Genomic DNA, 26,524 nt, shown 5'->3' on the forward strand with positions numbered 1-26,524 from the left:
TTGCAGGTCCGCCTCCTTTGACCTCGACGTCTCATCAGAGATCTAGGTCTGTCCCCAAAGACTCAATCATATAACCCAATAGTGAAAGGAGGTGATGAGAATCCCTCCCAGTCCCTCTGGTTGTTCGGACCACCCTTCCATCTAAGTGCTGTGGCCTTCAAGGTGAATTTCCCTTCGGCTATCGATTTACCATCTGCCAACAGCGCAGAAGGAACAGAAACAAATTCCAACGATCCAGAGGGAATAGGGCCGAACGCAGGGTGTATTGTGCCATTAAACCATGGTAACTGATTTGGGATCCATCTTGCCTCTGGCTTCCATTAGCAATGCAACAGCACCAGCAATATATGGAGTGGCCATTGAAGTGCCAGACATGATTCCATATGCCCCTTGAGCTGTTGGGATTGTGGATAGGATTGACCCGCCTGAAGTAGAGATAAAAGGAGCAGGATCCAACTCCAAGGTTGGAGCCTAGGAACTGAAAGAACTCATAGATCCTCCAGACATTGTGTTCTCTGTTTCAGAATAGTGCTGTACTATTTGCTGTGGACGGCTAAAAGTGATCTGGAGCTTCTCACCATCCAATACTTTGGACTTGAAATCGTCGCCTTGAGTCCGATTGACATTGCCAAAGCCAGACACAGAGTCTAGCCCCGAATCAATTATCATGTTATCGGGAAAATGGGCTAGGATATACTCTGCTCCTCTGCTCGCCAGTTCATCCAAGGTATCCAGGCAAAATGGAGCCAATACGATCATATTATCCAACCCAGTGGTATTGGATGGCAGGGGCGGGCAATTGAAAAATTGGATGTCCAGGGCCGAAAGAATAATCCCAGGTCCAGAGTTCTTTTGTATCGATGTCGAATGGAACGCTTGACTGATATCCGAAATAGCTTTCGCTTGCATTGTTGATAGAATAATTTCCAAATCAGTGTCAAACCAGAGATCTTCGTCCGCCATGATCCAGGATGTTAGTCCCGGAAAAATGAGGACGGCTGAATGTTAATGAAACTGCCGCTACCGCAGTCAGCAATGGAAATCTTTGGTCTGCTATTGTCGGCAGAGACGATTCCGGGGAAGCTGAGGGCATGAGGCACGCCTGTTGCAACCCAAATCTCTGCTCACGAAATAACCGCGCGGGTGAAAAATAACTAACTTGTCTGAGTACTCCGTCTGGGGGTTCGCAAACGGTTTAAAAAGCTTGGCGGGCGATCCTTTATCAACTCTGGCTGCAAAGTAATTGCTCAGCGAGTCTGGGAGTCCAGGCTCTCGTGTCAGAACTTTTTAAAGCTGATCGCCCATCCGGAAATTCAGTGTAGTGTGTACCACATAGCTCTGCGAGGATGGCCTGGGATTGGCTTTACAGATAATCCGGCAGGTCTGACTTCAAGGAAATGTTACCTAGCTCATTTTTTAGTTGTGCAGTACATAGCAATGAGAGATGTGTTTACGATGCCGGCTTTGATGGGTTGAGCGCTTTTCCCCCTCCATCTTTCAAATATGCTCTCCATTTCCTTTATTAGATGCGCAAGCGGAGCTCTCACAATCCATTTTCTAAACGCCACAACCATTGATCATAACCATGTCAATCCCTCAGTCTCCCGCCTTGAAAGAAACATTGGAGAGCCGGCAGAAGCTTCATTCTCCACCGGACGAGAAATATGACTCTGAGACAAGTCTACGCACTGTCAGATAATCTTCGAAGACCAAACATACATCGAAATTACCAAGGGGAGTATCATGAAACTGAAGGGAGATAGAGATGATCACCTATTTCTTGCGTATTTCTTTGAAAATGGACATCGCTGCAGGAATCTGATAGGGCGGCCTCAACAGGGGCGCCAAGACCGGCACCAGGAACTAACAACGCGGGGGAAGTGAGTTCCCTGAAGCCGCAAGGGATCAGCTCATGACGTATGTAACTGACGGTTCGTCAGTGAGCAATACGCCTCGTCACAGTAAGCCAGGCTTACTGCTCCATGTGTTCATCCTCTCTGCATTTTGATATTAGCTATCGTCCGACTCTCACGGCATCCTGGACACTTCCCGACCAAAAGGTCAGGGTAGGTATACTCTTCCCCGTATCTCATCCCTAACACTCCATGAAATCTCCGAAGGGGCGGAAACAATCAGCCGAATAGATTCGAACCGAAATGGGGTGATCAGCCACCTTTGATGCGTTTATTTCCCCCCAAGGTGAAATTGGAGTCAAACCTCCTAAATTTGGTAGCATCGACTCTAAGAGGCAACGGGCGCGGGCTGAGGAGATCTAGCATGAGTGCATCTTCCACTCTTCCATCGCGCTGATATACCGGGCCATATAGATAACCGGTGTGGGCCATTGTCCCTTCCTTGCCTTTCAGCGACTTGTCAACGCCGTTTCTTTGGTGCTTTTAATTCGGGGTCAAAACAATCGCGGTGTGGGGGGATGCGAATACTCTGGCATCCCCAGACCAAAAGGGCCATGAAGACTTGGCTTTCATCAACTTCCACTCCAGTGCCAAATTCCCTTTAAGCGACAAAATTGTGGCGCCGTAACTGAAACCCTGCAAAACGGGTTTCGACATGCGGGTCAACAGGGTATCTTCGTCCGAGCACGACCGCCGCCACAGCCAGCAGCTAATGGCCAGGGACGTAATCCTCCATCCGAGAATCAAGCCGGCAAAACATCTCCAACTGGAGACGCCTTCCCAGTTTTAATGAAAGGGGATGGGTTGTCTTAGTTTCATGTGTTGTAAGGGCATTTGCAACTGAATCGTGTGTCCATACTCGGATAAACAGGACAATACTTCGTGGGACTCGCGGCCACTTCTATACACCCGAGAAGTGAGGCGCGGCATCCCGAACCGCTACAGCTCGGATTCTTGGAACCATTGGAGTGCAATAGCTCTGTGTTCCAAGCGATATTGACCAGACAAATGTCCCCATAAACCATGCTGGATCAAGCCAGGTCCTTTTTGAATCGTCCCACAAATTCATTGCAGTGGCAAGGCTGTTAGACATCCAGATTGTCTCTAACCTGGAACAGAAACCGGTGCTCTGTCCGTTGGTAGTGAATGACGTGCAGAGCTGCCATCTTCATACTTCAATGTCAGAGTTTCAGATTCGTGGGGGCGTGCAACCACGTGGACGTAATTGCATGATTTCCAATACGGCTTAGCTCTATTTACGTAACCATATCTGATTGGGTTTGCGTTCGACCAAGAAGCTTAATTAGGTTTAGCTGTGAGTGTTATTAATGGACCCAGTGCGTGTAACTAAGATGTAACCGTATCTCCTTTCTAAGTCGTCATCATACCATGATCATCAACTCAAGCTTCAGTCACCCTCCGTCTCCGTCCATTCCTTTTCTTCTCAAGTCTCTCTCGCTCTCGACACGCCCCCCAAAAAAAAGAAAAGAAAAGAAAAGAACAAAACTTGTAATTTTTCCTTTGGATCCCTTCCGGACATCACACTCTTGTCGTGCAAATCCCGTACATCTGCCCTGTGCCAACCTCCGTCCTCGCACGCCGCTTTTTGAACGCTGCTCGTTGTCTGGAGGGCGAATACCACCCGGAACTCTGAAAGAAGGACCCCCCCGCCCCTGTGGAAGCTTCCCTTGAGTTATTTGGCTTTGCTATATCGGGATCGAGGTTGGAAAGGGCTCACCTACTCGGCTGTCTCGCTATGGGATGCCGTGTTAGGTATATCCTGAACACACTCTTCGATCGAGTGCTATGTTCATAGTGGTGTGCTCTCGAGATATCGCCACAGCTTTTGAAGCCACGATCTGCCAGTCACGTTTATCGTAATAGGATATGCTCTCGCCAAGATAACAGCAATGGATATATCCCAAAGCGTGTTGCCAACGGTATCTGTCGATAGACCACACCTGAAATCTCACAAGGTGCTTCCGAGAAAGAGGGATGTCACCCACGATGTCGAACTTACTTCATCTAACGATAGTGATGGCCCGCGCGCTGACAGCCCTCTGCTAAATGGATTTATCTTTCCTCAACCCGCACCGACCCTACCCCTAACGCCACCGTCATTGACACTCGAATCGAAAAAGCAGTCGCCGCTAACCTTGCCTATTGACGCTTCACAACCCCAAACGTCCGATTCCACAAATGCAACACCAACACGCCAAGCAAACATTCTGACCCCAGATATAACACCACCACGGTCTGCACCGGATGGCCGCAAACGACCTGCGCAGTATCGCAACTTCACATCCATGTCGTCCAAAGCCGAGTCCTTCAAAACTGCCCGTGAGGTGTTATCTTCAGATGACGATTTAGAAGGTATAAATGGAGCTGGGATATCTGCTTTGCCACCGCCGAAATCTCTACTACCTCTCCCTCTGGTTTCGTACGATACAGTCGGTAGTCCTGGCCACCACTCTAGCTTGGGCTCTCAAGAGAGTGCGTTACGGACGAAGAAGGAAAATGAATCAGCATGTTCTCGTCGTTTTGATGCCTTTGACAGAGATAGGAAAGAGCATGGCCCTGACAAGGCTGATTTACCAAGAGCAAGGAATCAACGGCAAAACAGAGACATAGTGAATGGTAATAAAACGTCACCGGGAATGAAATCCTGGGAGGAATCACGTCAAGGACTAGAATCGCAAACTAATCGCGAAAGGCCTCTGCGGGAGCGACTGAAGGAAGGAAAGGGTGTCGTAACTAGCGCCTCTATCGAGAAATTTGCAAAGGATATTGGGTGGCAGGTGCCTGAGGACCGTGACAAACATTCTTGCCGCCTTTCAGCAGTATCTGCATCATCGACAATTGAAGCGATTATCATCGATTCTCCGCCTCGAAAGAAGCAAACCTTGCGTCATACCGGAAAAGCGGAGTCCTTACGTTCCGTTAGTTCGCCGGCTTCCCATTCGAATCGCGATATGTCACGAGGTTTAGAGCAGGGGCGTCGCCTAGTTCGTAAGAATGCTCGAATAACTGACCAGGACCGCTCTAGCATTATGTCTGACATGTCTCTGGCATTGACCACGGCCTATCCCAAGCCAAAAGAAGCGGAAGAAATCATCCCGGTTGTGGTCATCCCTCAGCGGCGATCGTCCCTAAGATCTTCCACATGTGGCAGCAGGGAGCATTCACGGACTCGTACCATAGTTGAAAATCGTCGGCCAACCACGGCGCCTGAGGGTAAAAATTCATCCCATGCATTTTTTGACTTCCCAAGAAGACGACGTACTATGTCTGAATCGTTCCCTCACCCGCGAAGGTCAAGTGATACTGCTCGCCGAGCTATAACTTCCCGGCCTAGGATTCCGGCAAGGCGGTCGTCTCTATCAGCACCCACCAGTAGGACCGCATCTCGAACAACATCGCTTACTTCCGATAACTTGCAGCAGTATCAAATCGCACAAGACACCCAGTCCTTTGCACACCAGAAATCTCAAGAGGGCCAGGAAAATGTCCGAATTTTAGACCCAGTTGCTTTGAAAATTGAACAGTCGGTACCCAAAGACGTTAATACTCAAGATAACACCGAGAACCGTCTTTGCGTTGACAGTCATTATAATGACTCCTTATTACAAACTCCTTCTTTGCCAAAAACACCATTTCAGCACTCAATTCAATCTTTGTCGCCTGGCCCTATAGAAATCTCGGAGGCTCGCGCTATACCTTTCTTTGTCCACAACAACAAATCACTCTTACTAGTTGAACAATACACGCAGCCCGAGTCTCGTGCGGTACAAACGCTGCAAACTTCGCCTACGGATTTAGAGGTGACTTTAATTGACACACATACGTCTATTATGGAGCCCCAACTTCAAGCAGCTTGCATTAATTCCCCGCTTCGGAACCCGAGACCACCACCGAAGCCTCCAGCACTTAAAGTTATCCCCCCAACACCTCTTGAAATAAGTAAACACCGGCCTAATCATCTGCCATCGAGCAGCACAGAGAGCAGCAACGGACTTGCACGCCGCTGGGAATCTCTGCGTCGCACCTTCAGCACTAAGCAGTACTCCAATACCGGGGAGCTAGGTCAACCTGTTCATAAATTTCGGAACCGCAAAGCCGGGAAGGACATTGATAGCAAGCTCCATCCATTCTGGCGGCCACGGGAATTCTGGGAAGATTTCAAAGATTCGGACACTGATGGCGAATCCGTCCAGCGAATGCCTATATCTCAGAACGTCCGCCAAGCCGGCGATGTATACATTGGGAATTCTCTAGGTATACCGCAAAAGCGGATCTTCCAAGGCCCGCTGACGCTCATACGTCGGGTCTCGAATCGAAGTCGGCTACGAGCACCGCGCCGTAGGAATGACAGCCATACTAGCATTATTAGCACCACTCTTCCTCTCTCTGATCGACCTGCCCACGATCGTGCTCTACCATACTTCCTGTCTTTCAGCGAGATGCAAAATTGGATTGCTCGAACTAAGCGTAGAAAGGCGCGGGAGCGACTCGAGGCGAAGAGAAATAAACTGCGACAGATGATCAATATGAAGGCGACTGTGAACCCTAGCTCAGTCGAATCGGACTATCCTCAACCAACCAGGTCCGCATTTGATAGCTGAAACTTTGCTGTGCCATACCCTGTTGGGATTATCCTCCCTGGTGGATGTGACATTATTATGATTTACGATGTTACGATTACTTACGAGATATGTGCCTTTTGCATTCGTCTTTCCCTTTATGTTCATCATTTTCTCATTTGAATGTTGAAGTCCCCCACCCCCCCTCTTTTTTTTTTTTTTTTTTTTTTTTTTCACTTGTGAATTCATGTGCTTTGCTTCGGATTATCAAGGAGATGTAACCCTTTACCCTTTATCCAACACATATGATGTGATTAACGACTGATGTTTGATGAGCTGTGTTTCCGAAGTCATTTTGGCATTTCTGTTTCAATGAGTTTTATCGATTTGCATTTCCTTTTTTCTTCTTTGGCAGTCTTTCAGTCTTGATGTGAATTTCAAACGCAGCAATGTATGGGCTTTTTTGATTCACAGAATAAAGACCTCAGACTAGAAATAGTTTATAACATTCTTTAATCCGAAGCTCCTGACCAGTATATCTCAGAAATTCCAACAATGCTGCGCTCGATTTGATAACAGGCTCAGTCTCTCGGCGAATCGCAATGTGGCTGATCGACACTTGTGGTAAGATTCTTAGGGTGGATAATGGCTCTCGTCACGAGAGCATACCAACTACCGTACTACATGTTGAATCCTATAGTACTGGGCTTCTCTGGATCAGCGAATTGGAATCCTATATGGCAATTGCAAAGAGGTAAAGGCCATCTGGATATGTTAGTCCTAGCTAATTACCCCCTGATTGTCTACTCGATCATGTCTTATGACCCTCTTTTCCACGGTCCGGATGGGCCCCCTCACAGTTGTCCTGCTGACTCCTCAAAAAAATTCTTGATGGTTGCTCTATCATATGCCTTGAGCTGTACGAAGTACGGAGTACCTCTCTACTCCCTTCGTTACACTCCCCAGCAATCCTGACTATAAACCCCTAAGAACATCCCTTGTTTCTCCTTTGCAATTCAGGTCATAACCTGTGAGTTTGTGACTACTAGACAAATTTTGACTCCATGCAAAACTAGGTGTGAACTCGAGGACTTGGGCATTGCTCAAATATAGATAGGAGCCCTCAAAAGCAAATATATATAATGCATATATATAAGGACCTGGAAAGCTATAAAAGACAGTTCATAGTTTGTCGTCATGCTCAAGGCGTTTTCCCCTTTAAAGGTTGGTAAACGCAAGTTCGTAAACAAAGCCAATGACCAGCTTCCCGTGTTGCTCTACGTGGTCGAAGTTGACGTTGCCGATGACATCATTTGTCGTGTGAATGCTAGGGTTGGAGTGTGGCTGATCGGCCTCGAAAATGAATGCTGATGGGTAGCCATTCCTGGTGGCAGACGCGTGGTCGGAGCAGGCGTATCCACAGCTGGAGTTGACGAAGGTTATATCAGTGTACTATTTGCAGGTCAGTAAGTTTTAGCCTTATCTTCAGCGGAGAAATGGCGTCTCCAAGCGGAACAGGGATTGTGTGCTGAGAAGGGGGGGGCATTTCATCTTACTCCTCTAATGACCAGTCTACAGAACTCGCTCAAACCAGCATCGACGTTGTCAGTGATCACGCCGAAAGCTTCTGGCAATCCAGCACTCTCTCTACGTCTGGTGAATCCGGTCATATCTTGGTTAAGCATGGCCTTGACAGCACGGCCTTCGGACCTGTATCGTCTGAAAATGTCTTGTGAGCCGAGCAAGCCCGCTTCCTCGCCAGCATACCAGTGAAATTCAATCGTGTTCTGCGCCTCTCCCTGGGCAATTTTCGGCGATGTCAAAAGAGCACGGAGAGCATCAAGGATAGTGATCGAACCGCTTCCATTATCGTCAGCTCCGGGGGCACGGCCATTGGTGGGTGATCTGCTGTTGACGCTGTCCTGATGAGCACCAACCACGATGGTATTCCTGCTCCTTCCAGGAATGGTGACGATAATACTAGGCTGCTGGAAGTTATGCGAGAATTTCCTCACAGTCGCACCGCGTCTCGCTGCTCCTGAGTTCGAGACAATCGCATTGGCCTGTTCGAACAGCCAATTTGCGGATTGTACTCCGGTTTGCGATCTGTAGTAGCGATTGTGGAAAGAAGAGAACCTCTCGAGGTTCCTCCGCATAGTGTCCTTAGACAAACGGGCTGCCAGAGGTTTTGCTTCTGCCACATATCTCAATTGCGTAGGAAATTGGGCAAGGACTTTCTCGGCGGCAAAGCTAAAGTCCAGGTCCTGTTCGTCTGTAATGTCGAAGAAGTCGATGTGTTTCTTCCAAACAAAACGGGGTGTCAGCTTGGTTGCACTAACGACTTTCTGCATCATAACTAGCTGTACGCACAACGTACGCCGATGATGCGACGCGCAGGATGTAGTTTATTAAAAGAAAGAATATGCATACCTCTTTTAGTTCGAACTTCTCGGCCTCTGTAACCCAACGGGTTTCTCCAGGAGCGGTTTCAATCAAGAACTTCTCCGTTGCGTCAACCGGCTTGAGTGCCCAAGCTGAAGGGCAGACAATGGCGCTCAGCGCCAGTACAGCAAGAGTCTTCATGTTTAGATAGCAAATTGCTAAGAGGGCCACAGATATTCCACACTGGGTTCTTGTGACAACAATATTGCAATAAGTGTCACAGGGAGCTCCAGGACCAGAATCAGCAACGGCAAGACGCTGGGGGTTTATATGAGCTGTGGCATTTTAGGCTCTGCGAAGGAGCCATGAAGGGCTCACGCTCCCGCCGCAGTCATACTCAATGACACCCTATGAAATAGAGCCTTGAGACCCGTTGTTATCCGAGAAAATGCTTCTCGTAGGATCCCACTAGGAGCACTTCAGGCGGGCCGGATAGGAGTTTCGGCGGCAGAGTCGCATGCCCCGCCCATATCAGGCGGTCAAAAACGGAAGCATGGGCAGTATAACCGAGGGCTGATTCTTCATTTGAAGGCCGAACTACATGCGGGCCCTCCTATATATGTAATTAAGCGCCCAGGGGACCTATGTGGATCACTCCCGAAAAGGGTTCTGCTTTCTAGAAAAAGTCTAGAACAAGCCGGATAGACCGCAGCTCCCCAAGGGAGGAAGACTCCTTCATTGAGTCTGTTAACAGGATCACGCCGCTTGAGGTCAGGGGGTTATGCAGGAGGCAATAACGCTGCCTTCGGTAGAGAGTTGGAACACTGGGATGTGAAATGGAGACCGAACCGTTCGGCTTCTCTGCGGAAGTGACGGAGGGACCAAGCCGGGCATATGATGACCGGGAAACCCCCGCAATGCACAGTCGTCCCGTACGTCTCTGAGCCGAAGCCATTCGGCGTGGGAGTGAGCCGGTCCAATGCCCATGGGGAGAGATTCTCTTCCCGCCGAGCATGTCTCAGTTTTGATTGATCGAGATTAGATTTGTTTTTTCTGATGATGTAGATGAACCTGAACGTCTGACAGGAATCCCTTGCAGAAATTTCTCTTGGCCTCTGTGGCGCGGCTTGTCCATATTAAATAATATGAGGATTTGTTTGGATCAGCAGGGCGGAGGGGGATGGTTTGAGGTCAAAGGCCAGCAAGGAAACAATTTCTGGGTGCATTTGATCCCGCCTATCTCCGACGAACGGGGCTGCAATGGAACCCAGCTGGAGGGCCTCTCTTGGCTAAGGCCATTCGCCCCATGCTTCCCTCAGCACTTGTTAAATCTTGGTCAGCCGAAATCATCAAGATTTGTCCAAAATTTGTTCAAAAAAGAGAGGGGGTTTGCATGTTCCCTCCAATTCTCTTCGATGTCGAGAATGACCTGTCGGTTTCGACGAGAACCCCTCCCGGCAAAGTGGTTTAATTTCCCTTCAAAGATTGCATGTTTTGGAAATCAGACCATACTCGACACTCTAAATAGAAATTTGCACTGTGGTTACATTCGAATGCTTGGTTTCCCCCAAATTCAGAGGCACCAAGACGTCTGGTCAGATATGTATCGTATTAGGGTCATCTACTCCGTATAAGGTTTGGGGTTCCGGGGTAACAGACCAGGGGGAGCTTAACTTATTCCCCCTCCCATGACCATGTGATAGTACGATTGGCTTCTCTTAGGGTTACCTTTCGGCAAGGACACAGCATTTGACAAGCTTCCACGCTGATCAGTGGGGATCTTTGCTGCCCAGAGGGAGTGTGCTATTCGTTCTCTTGGATGGCACAGAAATCAGGGCCCTGCAACGTCAATAATTGGTGTTCGAGTTTGCGCGCCCGACCATATATTTTACGTCCTCCATGGAGGGAAAGCATTGATAAACCACGGGCTGGCGTGCAAATGCCCTTGGAGAAATCATGGCATCGTACGGAGTACGGTTTCGGTAATATCATGAATAAGGTGTGTTACAATGGATCCCCGGGGAGCGGGAGAATGCACTCTCTCAACGGGTAGTTGTCGGCTTTTAAAGCGGCCTGCTTGGGGGGAACACCCCTATTCGGCCGGTCCGTTCTAAGCTGGTCACTATAATCTGGGGAGACTGCTATTTCGCCTTCTGAGTTAACAGATGTCGTCTTTTTGACGTTCCATCACAGGAAAACATTGAAGCGTAGTTTGAGAAGAAAAGAAAGGATAAAATTAGGATACATACCGGTGAAGATCTCGAGGCCCTTGTTTCAAACCGAGTTCCTTTACCCGGATCTGCGATCGCGTGGCCCTGCCATCCCAGCGCGACTGTCATGACATGAAGATCTCCCGATGATCAGCAAGAAATTCATGGAAAAGACTCCGAAAGCTATGATGAACCTACGTACGTGCAAAATGTGTTTTGTGGGTTTTGTTCCTGGATTTACACGGTAGGTGTTTGCAACGCTCGAATTCCGCACTCAATATAAAAATGGAACTGCATATCCCTCAAAGTTACGACGAAAGTTTTCCGTAAAGAGAATCACACTCCGCGATCACACGCTCCTCGTGGGAGCTGCTTCTTTAACCATTCGAAGATCTTTCATTTCCTGCAAAACCTTCTCGCCATCGAGAAACGGCTGGGGTACGCGTGAGGCATCGAACTCAATGACCCGCAACTCGCGATCCTGGTTACGTTTCGCGTTCGACCCGGCGGTTCCGGCGTCGTTGGAGCAGACTGGCATTTGGAGCTGGATTTCTGCAGCTTTAGAGGCGGGGTTCAGGAGGCGGGGTACTTGTTTGGACGGCTTCGGGAGCGGCTGTTTGGCAAGTAGATTGCGGCGTGGGGTGGTCTTTGGAGATTGCAGCGACATAATGGTCGGGCAGACTTAAGATCACTGGGCTTAGTATATGGAGTAAAGCGATGAGCACAAGAGGCAGATTGACACTCGGTGCTCCGTAACTGCGTGATGCTCCCCCACACACAAAATGCGACCTCCGCCTTTCTCGGCGCTGGGCGGAGACTTTGGGAGGCGAGCCTTGGCATAGATTTCACGTGATGCAAACCGATTAAATAATCAATCAATCACCTGATCTGACGTAAAGTCCACGTGACGCGCTAGTCCCGATACGGGAAGCGACGCCTCGAGAGAGTCGAGTCGATTTGCGATGCGGTGGATCGACCGCCCGACATCGGCCTGAGTCACAGCCAGAACTGCTTGTCAAACCAACCCGGCGGCACAGAAGGAGACTGCGCGCAATCAGGCCGGTCGATCTACGGCTTCATATCGCGATTGGACCGCCTGCCGAGGGGCCCTTTTTTTTTTTTTTTTCCCCTTCGGCGGGTGACGCAAACTGGGGGTGGGAAAGGCCCCATCGCCGTGGGCTCCCATCGGTGGAATCCTTGGAAGAAAAAAAAAAAAGAAATTCAACAGGCCCTTACCGATCTACGGAAAAGCTTCTCGCCTTTGGGACCTCCCCGCCGGCTTCGAGGGGCCCAGAGGGATCTTTTTTTATCGACTTAACTTACCCCGCGGTCCACAAACACGACGATCAGTGTGGCGGCTCGAGCAGCCAGCGACAGCCACAGAGCCCGTGGCATTGTCGCGGGCGGTCGTGATGGCAGCGGTGTCGGAGATGCTGCAGGGGAGGAGAGTCGAGGTCGAAACAAGGGGTTAACGCCGGCAGACATGCGACCCACTACGTCAGATAATGAGAACGATCTTGCCTCCAGCCCGATAAGAGGCCCTGCGAGCGTCCTGGGCGGTGCTAGCGGTGGTGTGACGACGGCCGGAATCAATCCTGGCAAACGGCGCCATGTGTCAGTTGGCGGGCAGAGTTGTTCACCAGGAAGTGCGAATGGAGGTGAGGAGGTCGAGGGGCAGGAAGAGAAGAGGAAGCATCCAGTCAAGAGAGCCTGCAACGAGTGCCGCCAGCAGAAGGTGAGCTTTTGCGATTTCCCGGCCCTTCCATTCTTACCCTTTCGCCTCGATGCCTGCAAGAGCATTGCTGACAGGCCCTTCTGCAGCTACGTTGCGACGTGATTCAGGAACCATTCACAACATGTACCAGATGTCGCCGTCTCAAGCTGGATTGCAAGATCGAATCGAACTTCAAACGGATTGGGAAACGGAGCAGGAATGCGGAGATGGAACGTGAGCTCATCGAGCTGAGGAAACAAATCGCCAATGCAAACGCAGCCGCCAATGCGCACCATTTTATATCGCAGCATCAGTCCCCGACCCAGGCATCACCACCACCGCTGTCAATGACTTACGGCCCTGCTATGCGGGCCGTCCCACAAAACTCGGCCCTGTTTTCGGCGGATGAATATATGAGGCCCCATGAAGCTGTTGCATCGCTTCTTGACCTAAGATCAGGTTTAGATTCCTCCAACTTCTTACGAAGTCCAAGCGGGCAAGTGGCAATGCAAAAAAGAATCGAGGATGTGTCTGTCTCTCAGGAAAAAGTCGGTGACTTATTTGGCCGGTTTGTTTCTCCACCTATACGATACCCCAGCATTACCCGTGTCTTCTAATTTCGCTGTAGATTCTTTACGTTTTACCATCCATTCCTCCCTTTCCTCGATCGAGATGAGCTACCCGAGGACTATTTTTCCACTTCTCCCTTACTCTTTTGGACTATCATTAGCGTAGGCGCTCGTCGATATCAAAGCGATGCGACTCTGTTAAACTCCCTCGCTGGACCTGTCATGAGATTGGTGTGGAGCACCCTGGCGGATGTCCCACAAAGCTATCACATTGTCAAAGCGTTGGCCTTGCTCTGCACCTGGCCTTTTCCAACGAGCAGCACGTCAACTGACCCGACTTTTATGCTATGTGGGATGATGATGCAGATGGCCTTGCAGATTGGATTGCATCGGCCGTCCCATGCACAAGATTTTACCAAGTTCAGAGTAGAATTCAGAGAAGGGGAATTGAAGGATAGGATAACCACGTGGGCGATCTGTAACATCGTGTCCCAAAGGTACTTCGTCCAATCTTACCCTGTAGTCATTTTGGATTGTAGGACTGACCTCTCTTTTCTAGGGTCGCAACCGGTTATGGGCAGCCGCCTTCAACATTATTCGACTGGACCCTGTCTTCTGGAGAGACCATAGACTCCACTTTTAGACTTCTCCCCGATATAAAATCAAGGCTGGACATAGAAAAGTTTTCCGACAAAGTTACAAAAGCGCTATACAGTAGCCATCGGGACCCCGTCGGCGTGGTTAACGACGAAGAAAGAACGGTGATGACATCAGTGTTATTAAGGGACTTCGAGGACTTAGAAACCCGGCTCCATTCTCAACAACAAGATCGTGCGTATCACAATTCCAAGGCAATCAGCACACAGCTAACCAAACTTTCACAGCACTTACAAACATGTATCTTCGAGCGGCTGGACTCCATTTGCATTTGTCAGTTTTCTTCGATGATCCAACGACTAAGAACTACCTCCAAGGGCTGTCGTCACTTTATGTTGCAACCACTGTCTTTCTCGAGGCCGCTTTAGGCCTGGATCACTCGGGAGGTCCCGGCCTTACATATAGCTCTAACTACATTTATCAAATGACCCTCGCCGCTGGATTCACCTTGCTTAAACTGTGCAAGAGCTTTTTTGCTGTTCACATCGATATGGACTACACCAAGTCGCTGTTTAATCGGACCATCTGGGCCCTCCGCAGTATGTCCGTTTCTAACAATGATCTGCCTGAGCGTTTGGCCGAAGTACTTGCACAGATGTGGAAGATGGGCAGCTTGCCCGCCCCTCAGCAATCCAGCAATAAGGGTTCCGGCCAGTCAGAGAAGGATGATACTCTGCGATTGAAAGTCCGTTGCCGAATGAGCATGTCGCTTGTCTACGACTCTGTGTGGCGTTGGAGGGAAGATTTTCAGGCACAAGGCAAGAATTTAGAAAGTAGGTATCCTTTCTATGAATGTCTTTTTTTTTTTTTTTTTTTTGGTTAAATGCAGAGGGAGTTGCCAAGGCAGTTAACATCATTTTCGCAGCCTATCTTAAAAACCCGACAAACCCCGATTCAGGCCCAGATTCCTCGTCCTCTTCAGTTTCGCACCTACGAGCTTCTACTTCTACTCCAGGCGCGGTTGGGACTGCGGATCCTAGTCTTGCACCGGCTCCGCTACCCCCATCAACGGCGATTGGAGGTCTTCCTCCAACGGGAGGAAATCTTCCCGCCGTTGGTGGCTTGCCAAGCGGGTACTTAGAGCCAATGTACGAAGTTTTCGATCCATTGAACTGGATCTTGGATGGTTTAGTAGATTTTCCAACCTCCTACAATTCGGTCCAGGGGATAGAAGCCCAGGGGGCTGCATAGATTTTTTTTTTTTTTTCCGGCTAATCTTTGCCGTATTTCGCACGTCTTGAGCATCGGAAAGTATAATTAACCTACTCCTAACGGCCGCCCTTTTGAACAAAGTGTAGTTCCTAATCCTATATAATAAAGGCTGGCGCACAGGTATTTTTGCTTGAGCGATAGCTATGATAACGATGTTATGAGCTTCCTTTATCAATTTCACAGCATTTCTACAGAGTACAGGTGTGCTGTTTGCTTTTTACCAGGAGTATCATCCGTGGCTGTGAATTGGAGCTCATTCGCAGGCAAATAAGGGGGTGACGGTCTCCAAGATAGTCCGAGCGACATATAACGATTCGGAGAATGAAATTAAAAAGAAAAGAAAAAACGGGGGGAAAGAAGGAAAGGAAAAGATAAAGAAGTATTTTGAATTACGAAGCATTAGATGAATCACTGGCAATGCCATGATTTCCGCGTGAAATAGTTCCGCTCCGCTCCGCTCCGCCCCGCCCGCTACTCTTAGCAGCCACCACCACCACAGCCTCCACCACCACCTCCCCCTCCGCAGCCTCCACCTCCACAACTGCTGCAACCGCCTCCATCGCAGCCGGCCTCACAAGCGCCCAAAACTACATCGAGCGCACAGGTCCCAGAGACACAGTCCGCATGCTCACCCTCTTCTATGGGGATACAGAGCGGGTTACACGAGTACATTTCGCAATTGATGGACGGATCCGGCCCATAAGGAAGGTAAAGCGGTACGAAGACAGGGCACCCGTATACCATTGCCATAGCACCGTATGCCCTACTTGCAGCTCCAGTATCATTGTCCGTGTTCAAGGATATCTTTTTCTTATTACGCTTCTCCCAGCGTCTTGTCGCTCGTTGATGGGCATATTGGAGTTTCAAAGCCGTCGGATCCAGTAGACTGATAGCCCTGGATCCTCGAAAACGCGTATCGATGGAATTATGTGCCGAGATATGTGGACTTTTGGTTGGGTCGGAAGGAATGTCTGGTTGATCGTGGAGGCCGATAGCATTCTCCCGGATGGAGGAAAAGCGCCCATTGGAACCGTTTGATTCACGGATTGCCTCGCAGTACCAGCAAGTACATTGGCTGTATACCTCGCCGTAAGCTGCCTCGTAAGCTTTGGCGGTCCGCTCAAAACCGTCAGATAATTTACTTGACTCGATTTTGTCATCATGATTAATAAATTTCCCTGCAGTCATAGTAACAGAGTAAGTGAAGTAGCGCTGGGGAGAGAGCTGGTGGGTGTGCCATGCCAGGTCGACATCGAGGGTTGGAACAGCTACGACCTCGGTATTGGAATGTAGGATCCGGAAGAACCGCCTATATTTTTCGATGATGCGCTCCATTGTAAAGTCAAGAGTTGGGGAGTGGAGCCAATCGATATCGTCCATCTTTCCAATAAAAACTCCTTGGCGAATAACGGCGCCAATGAGGTCAAGAGCGAAGGGCGAAGAATTATCCCAATATCGAGACATCATCCTCCGAACGGGAATTTTCTCTTCCCTAGTTAGCTGCCCTGAAATAGAACCGTTCGCGGTGGATCTGGTTCTAGGGGACTTCAAGGCCTGTTCAATCAAATCCCGAATATCTGATACCGAAGCACCAGGATTCTCTCGGAAATTCAGGGCCGCGCGGAGTTTGTTTTGGAGACAATTCAGGATTAATTTGCTGGGAAATAGGACAGAGTGCTTTGCGCGGACCGGTGTTTGCGGCACGCCTTTGAGCGATAAGATGGTCCCGGGCATTGGGATTTTTAAATTGGCAAGCTTCTCCATATCGTTTAGGAATTTCACCACACGAAGCCTTTCGTGGTCAAATTTAAAATAGCACCTGGGACATATAATTTGGAAGCCTCTATCGGCATAACCAGTGCAATTCTCGAATGGCGCTTTGATGGATCCAAGTTGAGGCCGCTCTTGCACCCAGGGAACTTGCAAATTGGTTCGGCATGCCGGGCAACCTACAATCTTATAAGGCGAATCGTGAAGATTATCCCACGAACATGACGTTTTCGATTCAAATCTCTCCCGTGCGCCGTCACCCGGCCTGTAATCGAAGGAAGAGCTGTCTATGGAAGAATTCACCACTTCCCATGGCATTCCGGCTACCCAGACACTCATCTTCCCGAGACGGAGACAATCTTCAAGGTAGTCCCTCGGATTAAGCATATATGCATGCCACACCATGAGCACGTCTGGGAAACGGCCTGATTAGCAAAGTGAATACACTCTATAGAAACAGCTGAAAAAAGAATAGAAAAGAAAAGAAAAGAAAAAAAAGAGAAGGGGGGGGGGAGGGGGGTTGTTTGCGACTTACCCAAAGGTGGCAAAACATCCATGGTCCAAATGACCATGTTCTTCCATTGTGGAGAATTCTTATACTCTGGGTTACTAGTAACATCGTCTATCGTCGTCGCGCCCTGACATCCACCAGGCCCATCCATTGGGAGGGTAAAAAACCACTTTTCAAATCGGCTGACCGCCCGAGCAACATATACCCCCCATCTCTTCTCCCTGACCAACGCAGTGATTTTCGTTTTCTGCTCTTCTGGTGTCTGAATATGAAAATGATCTGCTTCGTAGAGACCGAAAAGGCCATCTGACTGGGAAATAGTATCGCGAAGGTCTGCAAAGGCGGCCAGGAGCTTTAAATGCGCGATGCACTCATCCACTATGATTAGCGCAGAGGGCCGTCCTTGGACCCGGGGAAGCTCAAAATTGAGGGGCCGCATCCCCGGCAGCGGGATTTGCTCAGTGAATGGAGGTGGGTTATCCGAAGGCGCTCTCGGGGGTGATTGTGGCCTTTTGGTTGGACTCTCCTCTCTTCCTGAAAACAAGTCTTTGAACATGGCTGCGTACCCTGGGGCTCAATACAGCCAAAGTATCAAGGCTAGGGAGGCGGGAGAACCTGCCTGTCGAGCTGAGGCTTTCTTAAACCAGTGCAGAAAATCAATGCCAATCTTGATGTAGCAGTAGATGCACAAGCAGAGCGATCTAGATTTAAATGAAGCGGGATATCAGTATCACAAGTACGTATATAGCACCTTGCCAATGCGCCAGGGATGCACAGACCTGTGCCGGTTGATAGGTTGGGAAAAGGAACAGCCATAACCGCTGAAATCGCTATATATGATACTGATTCCGGAAACGGGCTTGCCGCTCACGAGACAAAACTGGCTATGAAGCCCCGGAGGGAGAGGCGGACTCCAAGGCACCACGACCCTAGAAATATCAGCCTTACATGGGGAGGCCCAGACAATTTTAGCTAGGGTGGAAGTTAGCGGGTCACCAGGCACTAGCTAACGAAACCAAGTTCTCGGACAGTTGGTTAGGCAATTCAGAACATGCATGCAGCTCCGCACTATTTTTAGCTGAATTAGATAGTCAACTGGGTAACGAACCAGGGCACCGCCCCATGATCCACCGAGGAAGGGTGACCAGCGCTAATGGGAAATCATGTTTGCGAACAAGGCAGCGTTGGTGTAACACGTTACTAAAACATCGGCATTGCACGGAGCATGCAAAAGACTGCACATGGAAGCAAGAAATTTGCTCATGTAAATCAGCCTCAAATTCGAGCGAATGTGGTGCCATTGCCTCCCTCTTATACGGAGTACTTGGGAAGCAGAAGCACCCGACAGAACCGTGAGCAGGGCAGCGTCGCTCACATATACCGACATGCTTTGTATGGGCACTTATTCAGCCATTATGCAAAGTATAGGGATATCCATAGCCCAAAAAACCAAAAAAAAAAAAAAAAAAAAAAAAAGGACAATAACTCTTCCCAAAGACGCATTCATATCGTCATCAATATCATATCAGAAGGCGCAACTAAAACTGACCATTTTCGCAAATAAAACGTCCGTGAGGCCTTAGCCTGGCCCCTTACATCCTTCTTCTCCAAACGCCTCTTTGAATCCCCAATTAAACTCGCAAGAAGCAAATACCAAATCAGTAAGACCATAAAAGTATATACATATGCGTACATCGCACCAAAGATTAAGTAATTGAAGGCAAAACTTGTAACTGGTGCCCCTGCGTCACATCACAGCGCATTTGCCGTCCCTCCTCCCACCTTGACTACCTCCCTCACTCAGCCAATCGCTCGACTGTGAACCCAAAACATTCCTTCCGGTACGTCTATCGCGAAGACCGTAGTTGGCCAGAGGCATGAGCCTCCCTGCGTCTTGCGAACGGGAGCGGGATCTCTGGACACCGTGGCTTCTGGCGGCTAACACATGGTCCGCGCTTAGGGCAAGATTGTTGCGCTGATGTACGCGCAAACTACTCGCCACCGGATTACCATGTGATGCCGGGCGAGGGTGAGGAGAGCCGTGATGCAAGTTATTGGCTTGTGGTCGAGTATTATACCAGCTTCTACGGGTTTCAGCCTCGACCGGAGTGGGTGGGAGGGACCGCATATTGAGAGCATTTCGGGTAAGCGGTGCGGTGTGAGGGGGGGGAGGTACAAGAGATGCGTTCTGATTTTGAATTCTGGCCTGCATGGGCCCTTGGTGACTTGTAGTGGAGGTAGAAGCCTGACCGGCAATCGTGTGCGAGGAAGGGCGGAACTGCGTGGTCTGTTGTGACGCGGGAGCACTCTGGCTATTCGCGTTATGTGGTTCTGATAGTAGAACTGGAGCGTTCTGTAATGGCGATGCTGTGTTGGGGCTACGTGCGGAATAATTTGACGCACGATAATTTGTGTTCAACATCGGGAGGGGCGGGCGGGGAGTTGGAGAAGTATCGGGAGGTTGCAAGAGAGTGTTCGAATTGCGATTTACTCTTGTCGAGGAACGATGGATAACCGACTGCGCCATAGATTCTAAGCGGGACGTCCTTGAGCGCCGCAGTTGATTGCGGCCTACATCGTTTCTGGGAGTCGGCTCGGTCGCAGCCGGCAAGAGGGTTCTTCGTAAGTGCTCTGGCAGCGGAGCTTCAGCATTCGGCGTATACGGCGGCGGTGGTGGCACCCAATTGTCTGCATCGCTCTCATGCGGAAGATATCGAAACCTTCGACCGTCCGATTGTACCTGCCGGGCATTACTGTATCGTGGATCAAGGCGATTTGTAGCAGCCGACGCTCTGTTTATCGTATCCCTAGACCGTGGCGATGAATTATTATAAGGGTTGTCTATCAGCGCAAAATCCTCGCCTTCGTTTGCAGGTGAAGTAGGTTGCAAGCGCTGGTTGCGCCACGGTCCGCGCGGCGGATTCATCGAGGACGGATCGCGACAGCCACCAAGCCCACGTCGACGGTTCATATGGGTCCTTCTCCTTTCAAGCTCGACCTGCTGGGCTAGATTCGAGCCTGGTTCTGGTAACTTGGTGGGCTCTACCTCTCCCAATTCGATCGTTATCTCGGTTTCCTTGCCGTTCGACGGAGAATATTCAAAGTCGTATATCAGGATTCTTCCGCCATCGATTGGTAGCATGTCTCCAGTTGCTGCACCCAACCATGAGCTGACCCCGCCAGGGGCTACGGCTGCTAGCCTGCAGAGTTTACGAGACATGGTATCTCCCGAGCCCTGGTCATGAACCCATTTGATGGCCGAAATACCGCCTAGAAGGCGCAAAGAGGTTCCATGGACGAAGGTTTTCGCCCCGTCGATGGTTTTCTTGAGACGATTGAAATTTGTTGCGACCGATCCCGATTTCCAAACCGGGACTTTTTCTTGGCCATCCGCAGCGTCCCCTAGCGATGAATCGGTTGATGCGTGGCTCTCCATATTCGGAATTCCATAGACCCACAGTTCGGATTCCCAGAATCCCACAGCCAGGAGCTCCCCGTTCCCGCTAGCAGCGGGGAAGATGTAGGGTTTCGGTTCATCCCTGTCAGAATCCGGTCCCGGTCCCACAAAATATATCGCCTCTGCATTCGGGCTATCGATCGGGGCTAGGCAAAACGCTTTCGACTCAATGTTGTACCCGGCAAACCACGGCGAGCCGTCACCTCCTTTTATGGATGGAATCAACACTGCATGGCTATAGCCTTCATGCACCTGTGGGAATAGAATTTGGGTGGTCCACAGTCGGCTCTCTAACTCTCGAACTGAGAGATCAACGTCAGGATCATTGCACAGTGGGGGGGAGATGGTGACGAAGCTGGAGTTCCGTAGATTATTGGAAGCTCCGAGCAGCATTGATCCGTCACAGCAAAAAGTTAGGAGATCCACGCCGACGCATCTGACGGCCCTGCGAGCAGTGGACAGAACGTCCTCTCCGATGGCGTAGACTTCGATGCCTCCATCATAAGCAACAGCGAGAATTGCTGCATCTGGTGAGAATGCAAGCGCACGGGGTACATCGCTCAATCCTATGCTTTGCACCAGACGTGCGGTGCCGCCGTCTGCGAGTGTATATATGTGTGCCTGGTGCTCCGAGGACACCATGGCCAAGACGGTCCCTTCGTCGGCGATGGTGGCTATGAGAGGGCGACGCATCGTCTTCAGCTCGTGACGTACTGAGATCGGGTCCATGGTCAGGTCGATCACAAAGATCCTTGAGGAACTAAGCGCGAGCAGCTGCCGGCCTTTCGCAGAAAACTCGAAGCGAAAAGCTTCCCCCTGTGGAAATGCAGACGACGAACTAGCTGACACCGAAATCAGATTTACTAACGTCCGCCTTGGCCGAAGGAACACATCAAAGGCATTCCTCCTTGCTTCGCGTGTAAATCTGCTTCTTACAGTTTTGATGTCATCCGACGCCGACAGGCTCGAAGCAGGGTCATGGCTAGCAGAGCCTGGGGTACGGCAGCCCAGGAGGTGATGATGGTAAAGCTTGGAGCAAGTGGAAATCTCTCTCCATTTCCTGTTGAGCAACGCGAGAGAGGCGAAGACATTTGCATCCACCGTGTAGAGGATCCTGATTTGACCAAATAAGCATACATAATCCACCACCACCACCACGACATCGAAGGAGTGGGGATTCAAACAGACCGTTCGATGACGTCTCTAGGAAGCCTGCTAAAGGCATTAAGCTGAGGATCCTTTTTCCCCTCTTCAGCATGCCACGCGGTAGAGCCGCAGCCAGCTACACGGCGAGGGCGAGTTCTGCGGGGACCCGGGCCACTTGCCCTGCGCTCTGGGCTGCACGCACGAGAGCATTGCTGCTCGCTATGATTCCCGTCTCTTGCTGGCAGCGTGACGGGGTCAGATTCCATAGTCCTGTCGAGCACGTCCGATCAACCATCATCCATAATAGCGGACTCGCGCAGCGATTCGCATCGGTCCGTGGCTCGAAGAAAATCAGAGAACTCCGATCCTTGAGCCAGACTTGGCGGCCCGGTCGTCGTCAGTCCGTCCGTCGGTCCGTCCGTCGGTCCGTTCGTTCGTTCGTCGCGGACACTCCCTTTTTTTTTTTTCACGGTGCCGGTTGATGGGGGTTGTTCACGAAGAGAGTGACAATCCACAGCGCAGCAGCCTGTGCTTCTGCCAGCGAGCGGGTTTCATAGTCGACGGCTCGACGGAGCAGGAGAATGGGATGCACACAGAGAGAGAGAGAGAGAGAGAGAGAGAAGGGGAGGGAGAAGAGAAAGAGAAGAGAGAAGAGAGAAGAGGACAGCGGCCGCTCCGCCTGTTCCCTCGTTTTGGCGCAAGGATTAAAAAAACGCGGCAGACTGGCAGCCAAAGACGGTTTAGCGTACTGAACAGCCACCGCTAGTCAGACCAATCACAACGCGCATCCAACAGCGGGTAATCGACGCTAGTCCCAACCAGGCATGGTTTATGATTACCTCATGTTGGCTCACGTGATATTCACAATTGGCCAATCGGAGGCGACGCAGCGGCAAAGATGTAACATCGGAATATCGTCAGACGAGCGAGAGAGCGAGAGGGAGAGGGAGAGAGAGACAGAGCGGCATCGCGTCATAAGGAAGCTGTGCTAGACAGACAGACAGACAGACATGGCAGCCCGGATCCCATCATAATGGATGTGTGTGCGCTGCCTCCCATCATAGCTGCTCTGCGTCCCCGTCCCAATCCAATCCCCCTCCCCTGGCACCCATGACTTTTTCTCCCGCTCAACTGATGATTCTCTGCACCGTTGGTCTGCCATCCCGCCGAATTCCACCAAGCATAGACGCTCCGAACCCGCTGATGGGCCCGGTTTGATACACCGGCACCCTTTCCCTTTCTTTTTTTTCCTTTTCTTTCTGTCTTTTTTTTATCTTTTTTTTGTTTTTTTTTTTACTTTTGTATATAGAATTATGTCATCTTCAACGACAACTTCTGCGCCCGCGCCCAAAAGCGCGCCGGCATATACAATCAGTACGGGTTCCAGGCCGTACCGATCTCACAAGGTGAGAGCTTGCGATCTATGCCGGAAAAGAAAATCCCGGTGCACCGTGGATCTGCCCGGCCAGTCATGTCTTCTATGCCGGATTCAGGGTGCCGATTGTCACTACAAGGAGGACCCGGCCACAACGGGATCTTCGCTGCACGGAAACAACAACGGCGAGACGAAGCGGTGGTCTCCCGCGCCAACTGCTCCTGTCCAGCGAAAGCTTAAAAGAAAATATGAAGACTCTTCCTTGGATCAGCCGCCCGCGCGGGACATCATGTCGATTCCCTCTGTGACCACCGCCTCACAGCCTCCGGTCACCCATCGGCACGACCAGAATCCCGAGCACCGCAAGCATAACGGGCTGGGCGGATCCATGAATGAATCTGTACACATCATTGGACCGGTTGCAGCCGAGGACGCGCAGGTCATAGAACGCTACATGCCTTCCGAAAGGTCCAAGAAAAGCCCCGACGATAAAACCCCATATAATGTTTACTCTAACGACCCACGAAAACCCATCCTCTACACGACTGTCGCCAGGCAAAGACAAGGGGTCCGCTGCAGCGGCGTTCCCGGAGAAAACCAGAAAGATATCATTGAGCAAATCTTAGGTCCCTTTAAGCACGACCTTGTCACAATGTACGTCCTTTTTTTCTTTTTTCTTTTTTTTTTATTTTTTAAACGAAACCCTATCCCAATCTAAGTACCCTCTCCTCCCACCTCCCGCCTTCTAACCTTGTATTTTTGATCAGATTTTTGGAGAAGATTAATGCCTCCTTTCCGCTCTTCGATGAATATGTTTTCATGGAAGCTTATAAGGCTGGGGACGGAAGTCTACCGCCGCCTCTAATGTGCCAGGTATATGCCATGTCTCTCATTTACTGGAATCAGTCGCCGGTTCTGGCTCCACACCCCAAACCCGACATCAGATATGCGGTGAATCTCGCCGTTGCTGCTCTTCATGAAGAGTTCTCGGCTCCTGGATTATCGACATTGAGTGCTGCATTGATTGATCTGACTGGACGACCAATCTTCTCCATGACCGGGAATGCCATCAATACGGGACGTACAGTTGCGCTTTCTCACTGCCTTGGTCTGAATCGCGACCCTAGCAGCTGGAAGCTCTCTCCCTCTGAGAAGAATAATCGCATCCGGCTATGGTGGGCTGTAGTTATCCACGATCGATGGTGAGTGGTCTCCACCCTCCCCAAAAAGAAAAATAAAAACAACCCGGTCCGTAGAAATGGGAGACCACCTGTCTGACATGGAGGATTTCAGGGCGAGTTACGGGCACGGAGTGCCTCCGCAGATCTGCCGAAATCAGTACGATGTCCCACTCCCCACGATAGACATGTTAGTCCCACAAACTGGCGCCAGCCAACAAAGGTTCCGGGCGGCACATGGATATATCTTCCTGTGTCGTCTCACCGAAATCCTCGGTGACCTACTCCCCTTGGTGTATGGTCTTCAACCGAAGAACGCCAAGGAGACATCGAAAACTGTAAGGCGGATGAGAACAGAGCTGGACAGGTGGGAGGATTCACTCCCCGAGTGGCTGAGATCTCCTCACAGTGAAAACGGCGTTCCAACATCCGGCTCGAGCAGCCTGCAGTTGGCATTTTTGGCAGTGAAAATGCTTGTCTGTCGAATAGAGCTCCAAGTATGGTTCAATTCTTTTCCCTCCCCCCCCCCGGCAGGGGGCCCATTTTCTCTTGAAGCCAAAGCTAATCTGTTTCTTCGCAAGGAAATTAACCACTCGGAGAACTCCAATCCTGAGGCTCGACGTTATTTCCAGACAGAATGTAGGAAAGCAGCTGAGGATATAGTGCAGTTCTTTCTTTCTCTCAAGAGACCCCATTTCCAAGAGTTTTGGATGTCATGTATGTCTACTCACCCGATCCTCCGTTCGTCGCGCGGTTCTCAATTGCTAACTGTCTCTCCGTAGACAGCGCATACCATCTTACGTCAACGGCCACGTTTCTTTTCCGCTGTGCGTTGGAGACCTCTGACCCTGATATCGCAAGATCTTGCCTAGCAAACGTCGACACATTCTTAAGCGTCCTCCGGAGAGCTCGGGCAGAGCATGAGTGGGATGTCGCAGATATGTGCCTTGATCACTGCGAGAGGATCTTGAGCAAGCACCCGGGAATCAACCATGACGATCCACAACCCTCTATCGCGCCTCCCTGTGATGTAACTGACACGCCCGTCTCGATGACCATGCCGATGCCGGAGACTCCTTGCCATAATGACATTGTTGGGGATATGATGTCCATATCGGGGACGTTTGGCGCGATGGACGGATTTCCGTTTGACATGACCGGGATCTGGGACGTTCCCGGGCTTCAGGACCAGGAGAGCCACTTCATGAATATACCAAGCACAATGTGATAGATAAATAGGGATACTTCTTTATTGATCTGTTTATTTTTTTTTCTGTCTCTTTCCCTGTACATGTATTTAGCTGACGTTCTTGCGTCCACTGCGTCTTTTCTTGTTTTGCTCCTTTTTAAGTGTACATACAGACAAGCTTTGTGATAATTCAAGACACCATACTCCGTACCCCGTACTCAGTTCTCCTCGCCGTCTCTAGATAGGAAAAAGGAAAAAAAGAAAACAAAAAAAAGGAAAGGTGGAAAAGTTTCCCACGGGGCCGCAGGCAAAAGCAGTGCGAGAGTGCACTAATGCCGGTCGAATCTCGTATCAAAGCTCAGGCCAACCGGCGATTCAGCGTTCTTCAACGCCGGTCGGCGTTAGCACAGACACGCATTCTCGGCAATAACCAGCGATTAACTCGGTTTCTTTCTGCGAGCGCTGGCCAGGCGAATGTCCCCCGAACTCGCAGCAACCATATGGCTCCAACTAACCCTCCACGGCAGCAAGAAAAGGATCGTAATGCCTCCCCGCTATGCGTCTCCGGTGGTCGCAGAGTTTCCCGATACCGTGTCTCAAGTTTTCCGCCTCTGTTTTCCGTAGTTCTGGAGGAGACAAAAGATGAATGCTGATCGACCTG

General features: G+C 50.3%; 8 protein-coding genes across 8 annotated transcripts; 3 read left to right on the forward strand and 5 right to left on the reverse strand.

Annotated features, from left to right (window-relative positions):
* Window positions 1-273: 273 nt before the first annotated feature.
* CIMG_04515 (uncharacterized protein) lies at window positions 274-963 on the reverse strand (the record flags this gene model as incomplete). Its single annotated transcript, XM_001245073.2, has 2 exons — window positions 274-425; window positions 489-963. 2 exons carry the CDS (start codon window positions 961-963, stop codon window positions 274-276), a joined length of 627 nt encoding a protein of 208 aa, XP_001245074.2.
* A 2,434-nt stretch (window positions 964-3,397) lies between these two features.
* Window positions 3,398-6,535, forward strand: CIMG_04517 (uncharacterized protein; the record flags this gene model as incomplete). Its single annotated transcript, XM_001245075.2, has 1 exon — window positions 3,398-6,535. Exon 1 carries the CDS (start codon window positions 3,824-3,826, stop codon window positions 6,533-6,535), a length of 2,712 nt encoding a protein of 903 aa, XP_001245076.1. The 5' UTR covers window positions 3,398-3,823.
* A 442-nt stretch (window positions 6,536-6,977) lies between these two features.
* CIMG_04518 (leucine aminopeptidase 2) lies at window positions 6,978-9,076 on the reverse strand (the record flags this gene model as incomplete). The annotated part of the gene is made up of 3 exons (XM_001245076.2): window positions 6,978-7,945; window positions 8,050-8,853; window positions 8,924-9,076. The coding sequence occupies 3 exons, from the start codon at window positions 9,074-9,076 to the stop codon at window positions 7,712-7,714; spliced, it is 1,191 nt and encodes a 396-aa protein (XP_001245077.2). The 3' UTR covers window positions 6,978-7,711.
* A 2,358-nt stretch (window positions 9,077-11,434) lies between these two features.
* Window positions 11,435-11,752, reverse strand: CIMG_04519 (uncharacterized protein; the record flags this gene model as incomplete). The annotated part of the gene is made up of 1 exon (XM_001245077.2): window positions 11,435-11,752. One exon carries the CDS (start codon window positions 11,750-11,752, stop codon window positions 11,435-11,437), a length of 318 nt encoding a protein of 105 aa, XP_001245078.2.
* A 608-nt stretch (window positions 11,753-12,360) lies between these two features.
* CIMG_04520 (C6 transcription factor) lies at window positions 12,361-15,434 on the forward strand. The gene is made up of 6 exons (XM_001245078.2): window positions 12,361-12,820; window positions 12,907-13,367; window positions 13,428-13,865; window positions 13,928-14,199; window positions 14,253-14,798; window positions 14,891-15,434. Exons 1-6 carry the CDS (start codon window positions 12,569-12,571, stop codon window positions 15,214-15,216), a joined length of 2,295 nt encoding a protein of 764 aa, XP_001245079.2. The 5' UTR covers window positions 12,361-12,568; the 3' UTR covers window positions 15,217-15,434.
* On the reverse strand, window positions 15,280-18,415 carry CIMG_04521 (uncharacterized protein). Its single transcript, XM_001245079.2, has 3 exons — window positions 18,298-18,415; window positions 17,543-18,219; window positions 15,280-17,420 (listed from the first exon to the last, which is right to left on the reverse strand). The coding sequence occupies exons 2-3, from the start codon at window positions 18,072-18,074 to the stop codon at window positions 15,715-15,717; spliced, it is 2,238 nt and encodes a 745-aa protein (XP_001245080.1). The 5' UTR covers window positions 18,075-18,219; window positions 18,298-18,415; the 3' UTR covers window positions 15,280-15,714.
* Window positions 18,416-19,004: 589 nt separating this feature from the next.
* CIMG_04522 (F-box domain-containing protein) lies at window positions 19,005-22,721 on the reverse strand. The gene is made up of 2 exons (XM_001245080.2): window positions 22,164-22,721; window positions 19,005-22,089 (listed from the first exon to the last, which is right to left on the reverse strand). The coding sequence occupies exons 1-2, from the start codon at window positions 22,385-22,387 to the stop codon at window positions 19,266-19,268; spliced, it is 3,048 nt and encodes a 1,015-aa protein (XP_001245081.2). The 5' UTR covers window positions 22,388-22,721; the 3' UTR covers window positions 19,005-19,265.
* Window positions 22,722-23,434: 713 nt separating this feature from the next.
* On the forward strand, window positions 23,435-26,074 carry CIMG_04523 (C6 transcription factor; the record flags this gene model as incomplete). Its single annotated transcript, XM_001245081.2, has 5 exons — window positions 23,435-24,150; window positions 24,264-24,698; window positions 24,790-25,171; window positions 25,256-25,391; window positions 25,457-26,074. The coding sequence occupies 5 exons, from the start codon at window positions 23,435-23,437 to the stop codon at window positions 25,900-25,902; spliced, it is 2,115 nt and encodes a 704-aa protein (XP_001245082.2). The 3' UTR covers window positions 25,903-26,074.
* Window positions 26,075-26,524: the final 450 nt, after the last annotated feature.

The sequence above is a fragment of the Coccidioides immitis genome, assembly GCF_000149335.2.
Source record: "Coccidioides immitis RS genomic scaffold supercont3.4, whole genome shotgun sequence".
NCBI lineage: Eukaryota > Fungi > Ascomycota > Eurotiomycetes > Onygenales > Onygenaceae > Coccidioides > Coccidioides immitis.

Coding starts and splice junctions, on each gene's coding strand:
- CIMG_04520 (XM_001245078.2), top strand. CDS start 12,569: ATGCGACCCACTACGTCAGATAATGAGAACGATCTTGCCTCCAGCCCG. Junction 13,866..13,927: donor TGTAACATCGTGTCCCAAAG/GTACTTCGTCCA, acceptor TCTCTTTTCTAG/GGTCGCAACCGGTTATGGGC. Junction 14,200..14,252: donor CCATTCTCAACAACAAGATC/GTGCGTATCACA, acceptor AAACTTTCACAG/CACTTACAAACATGTATCTT.
- CIMG_04521 (XM_001245079.2), bottom strand. CDS start 18,074: ATGTTCAAAGACTTGTTTTCAGGAAGAGAGGAGAGTCCAACCAAAAGG. Junction 17,421..17,542: donor GGATGTTTTGCCACCTTTGG/GTAAGTCGCAAA, acceptor GCCGTTTCCCAG/ACGTGCTCATGGTGTGGCAT.
- CIMG_04522 (XM_001245080.2), bottom strand. CDS start 22,387: ATGGAATCTGACCCCGTCACGCTGCCAGCAAGAGACGGGAATCATAGC. Junction 22,090..22,163: donor CCTAGAGACGTCATCGAACG/GTCTGTTTGAAT, acceptor TGGTCAAATCAG/GATCCTCTACACGGTGGATG.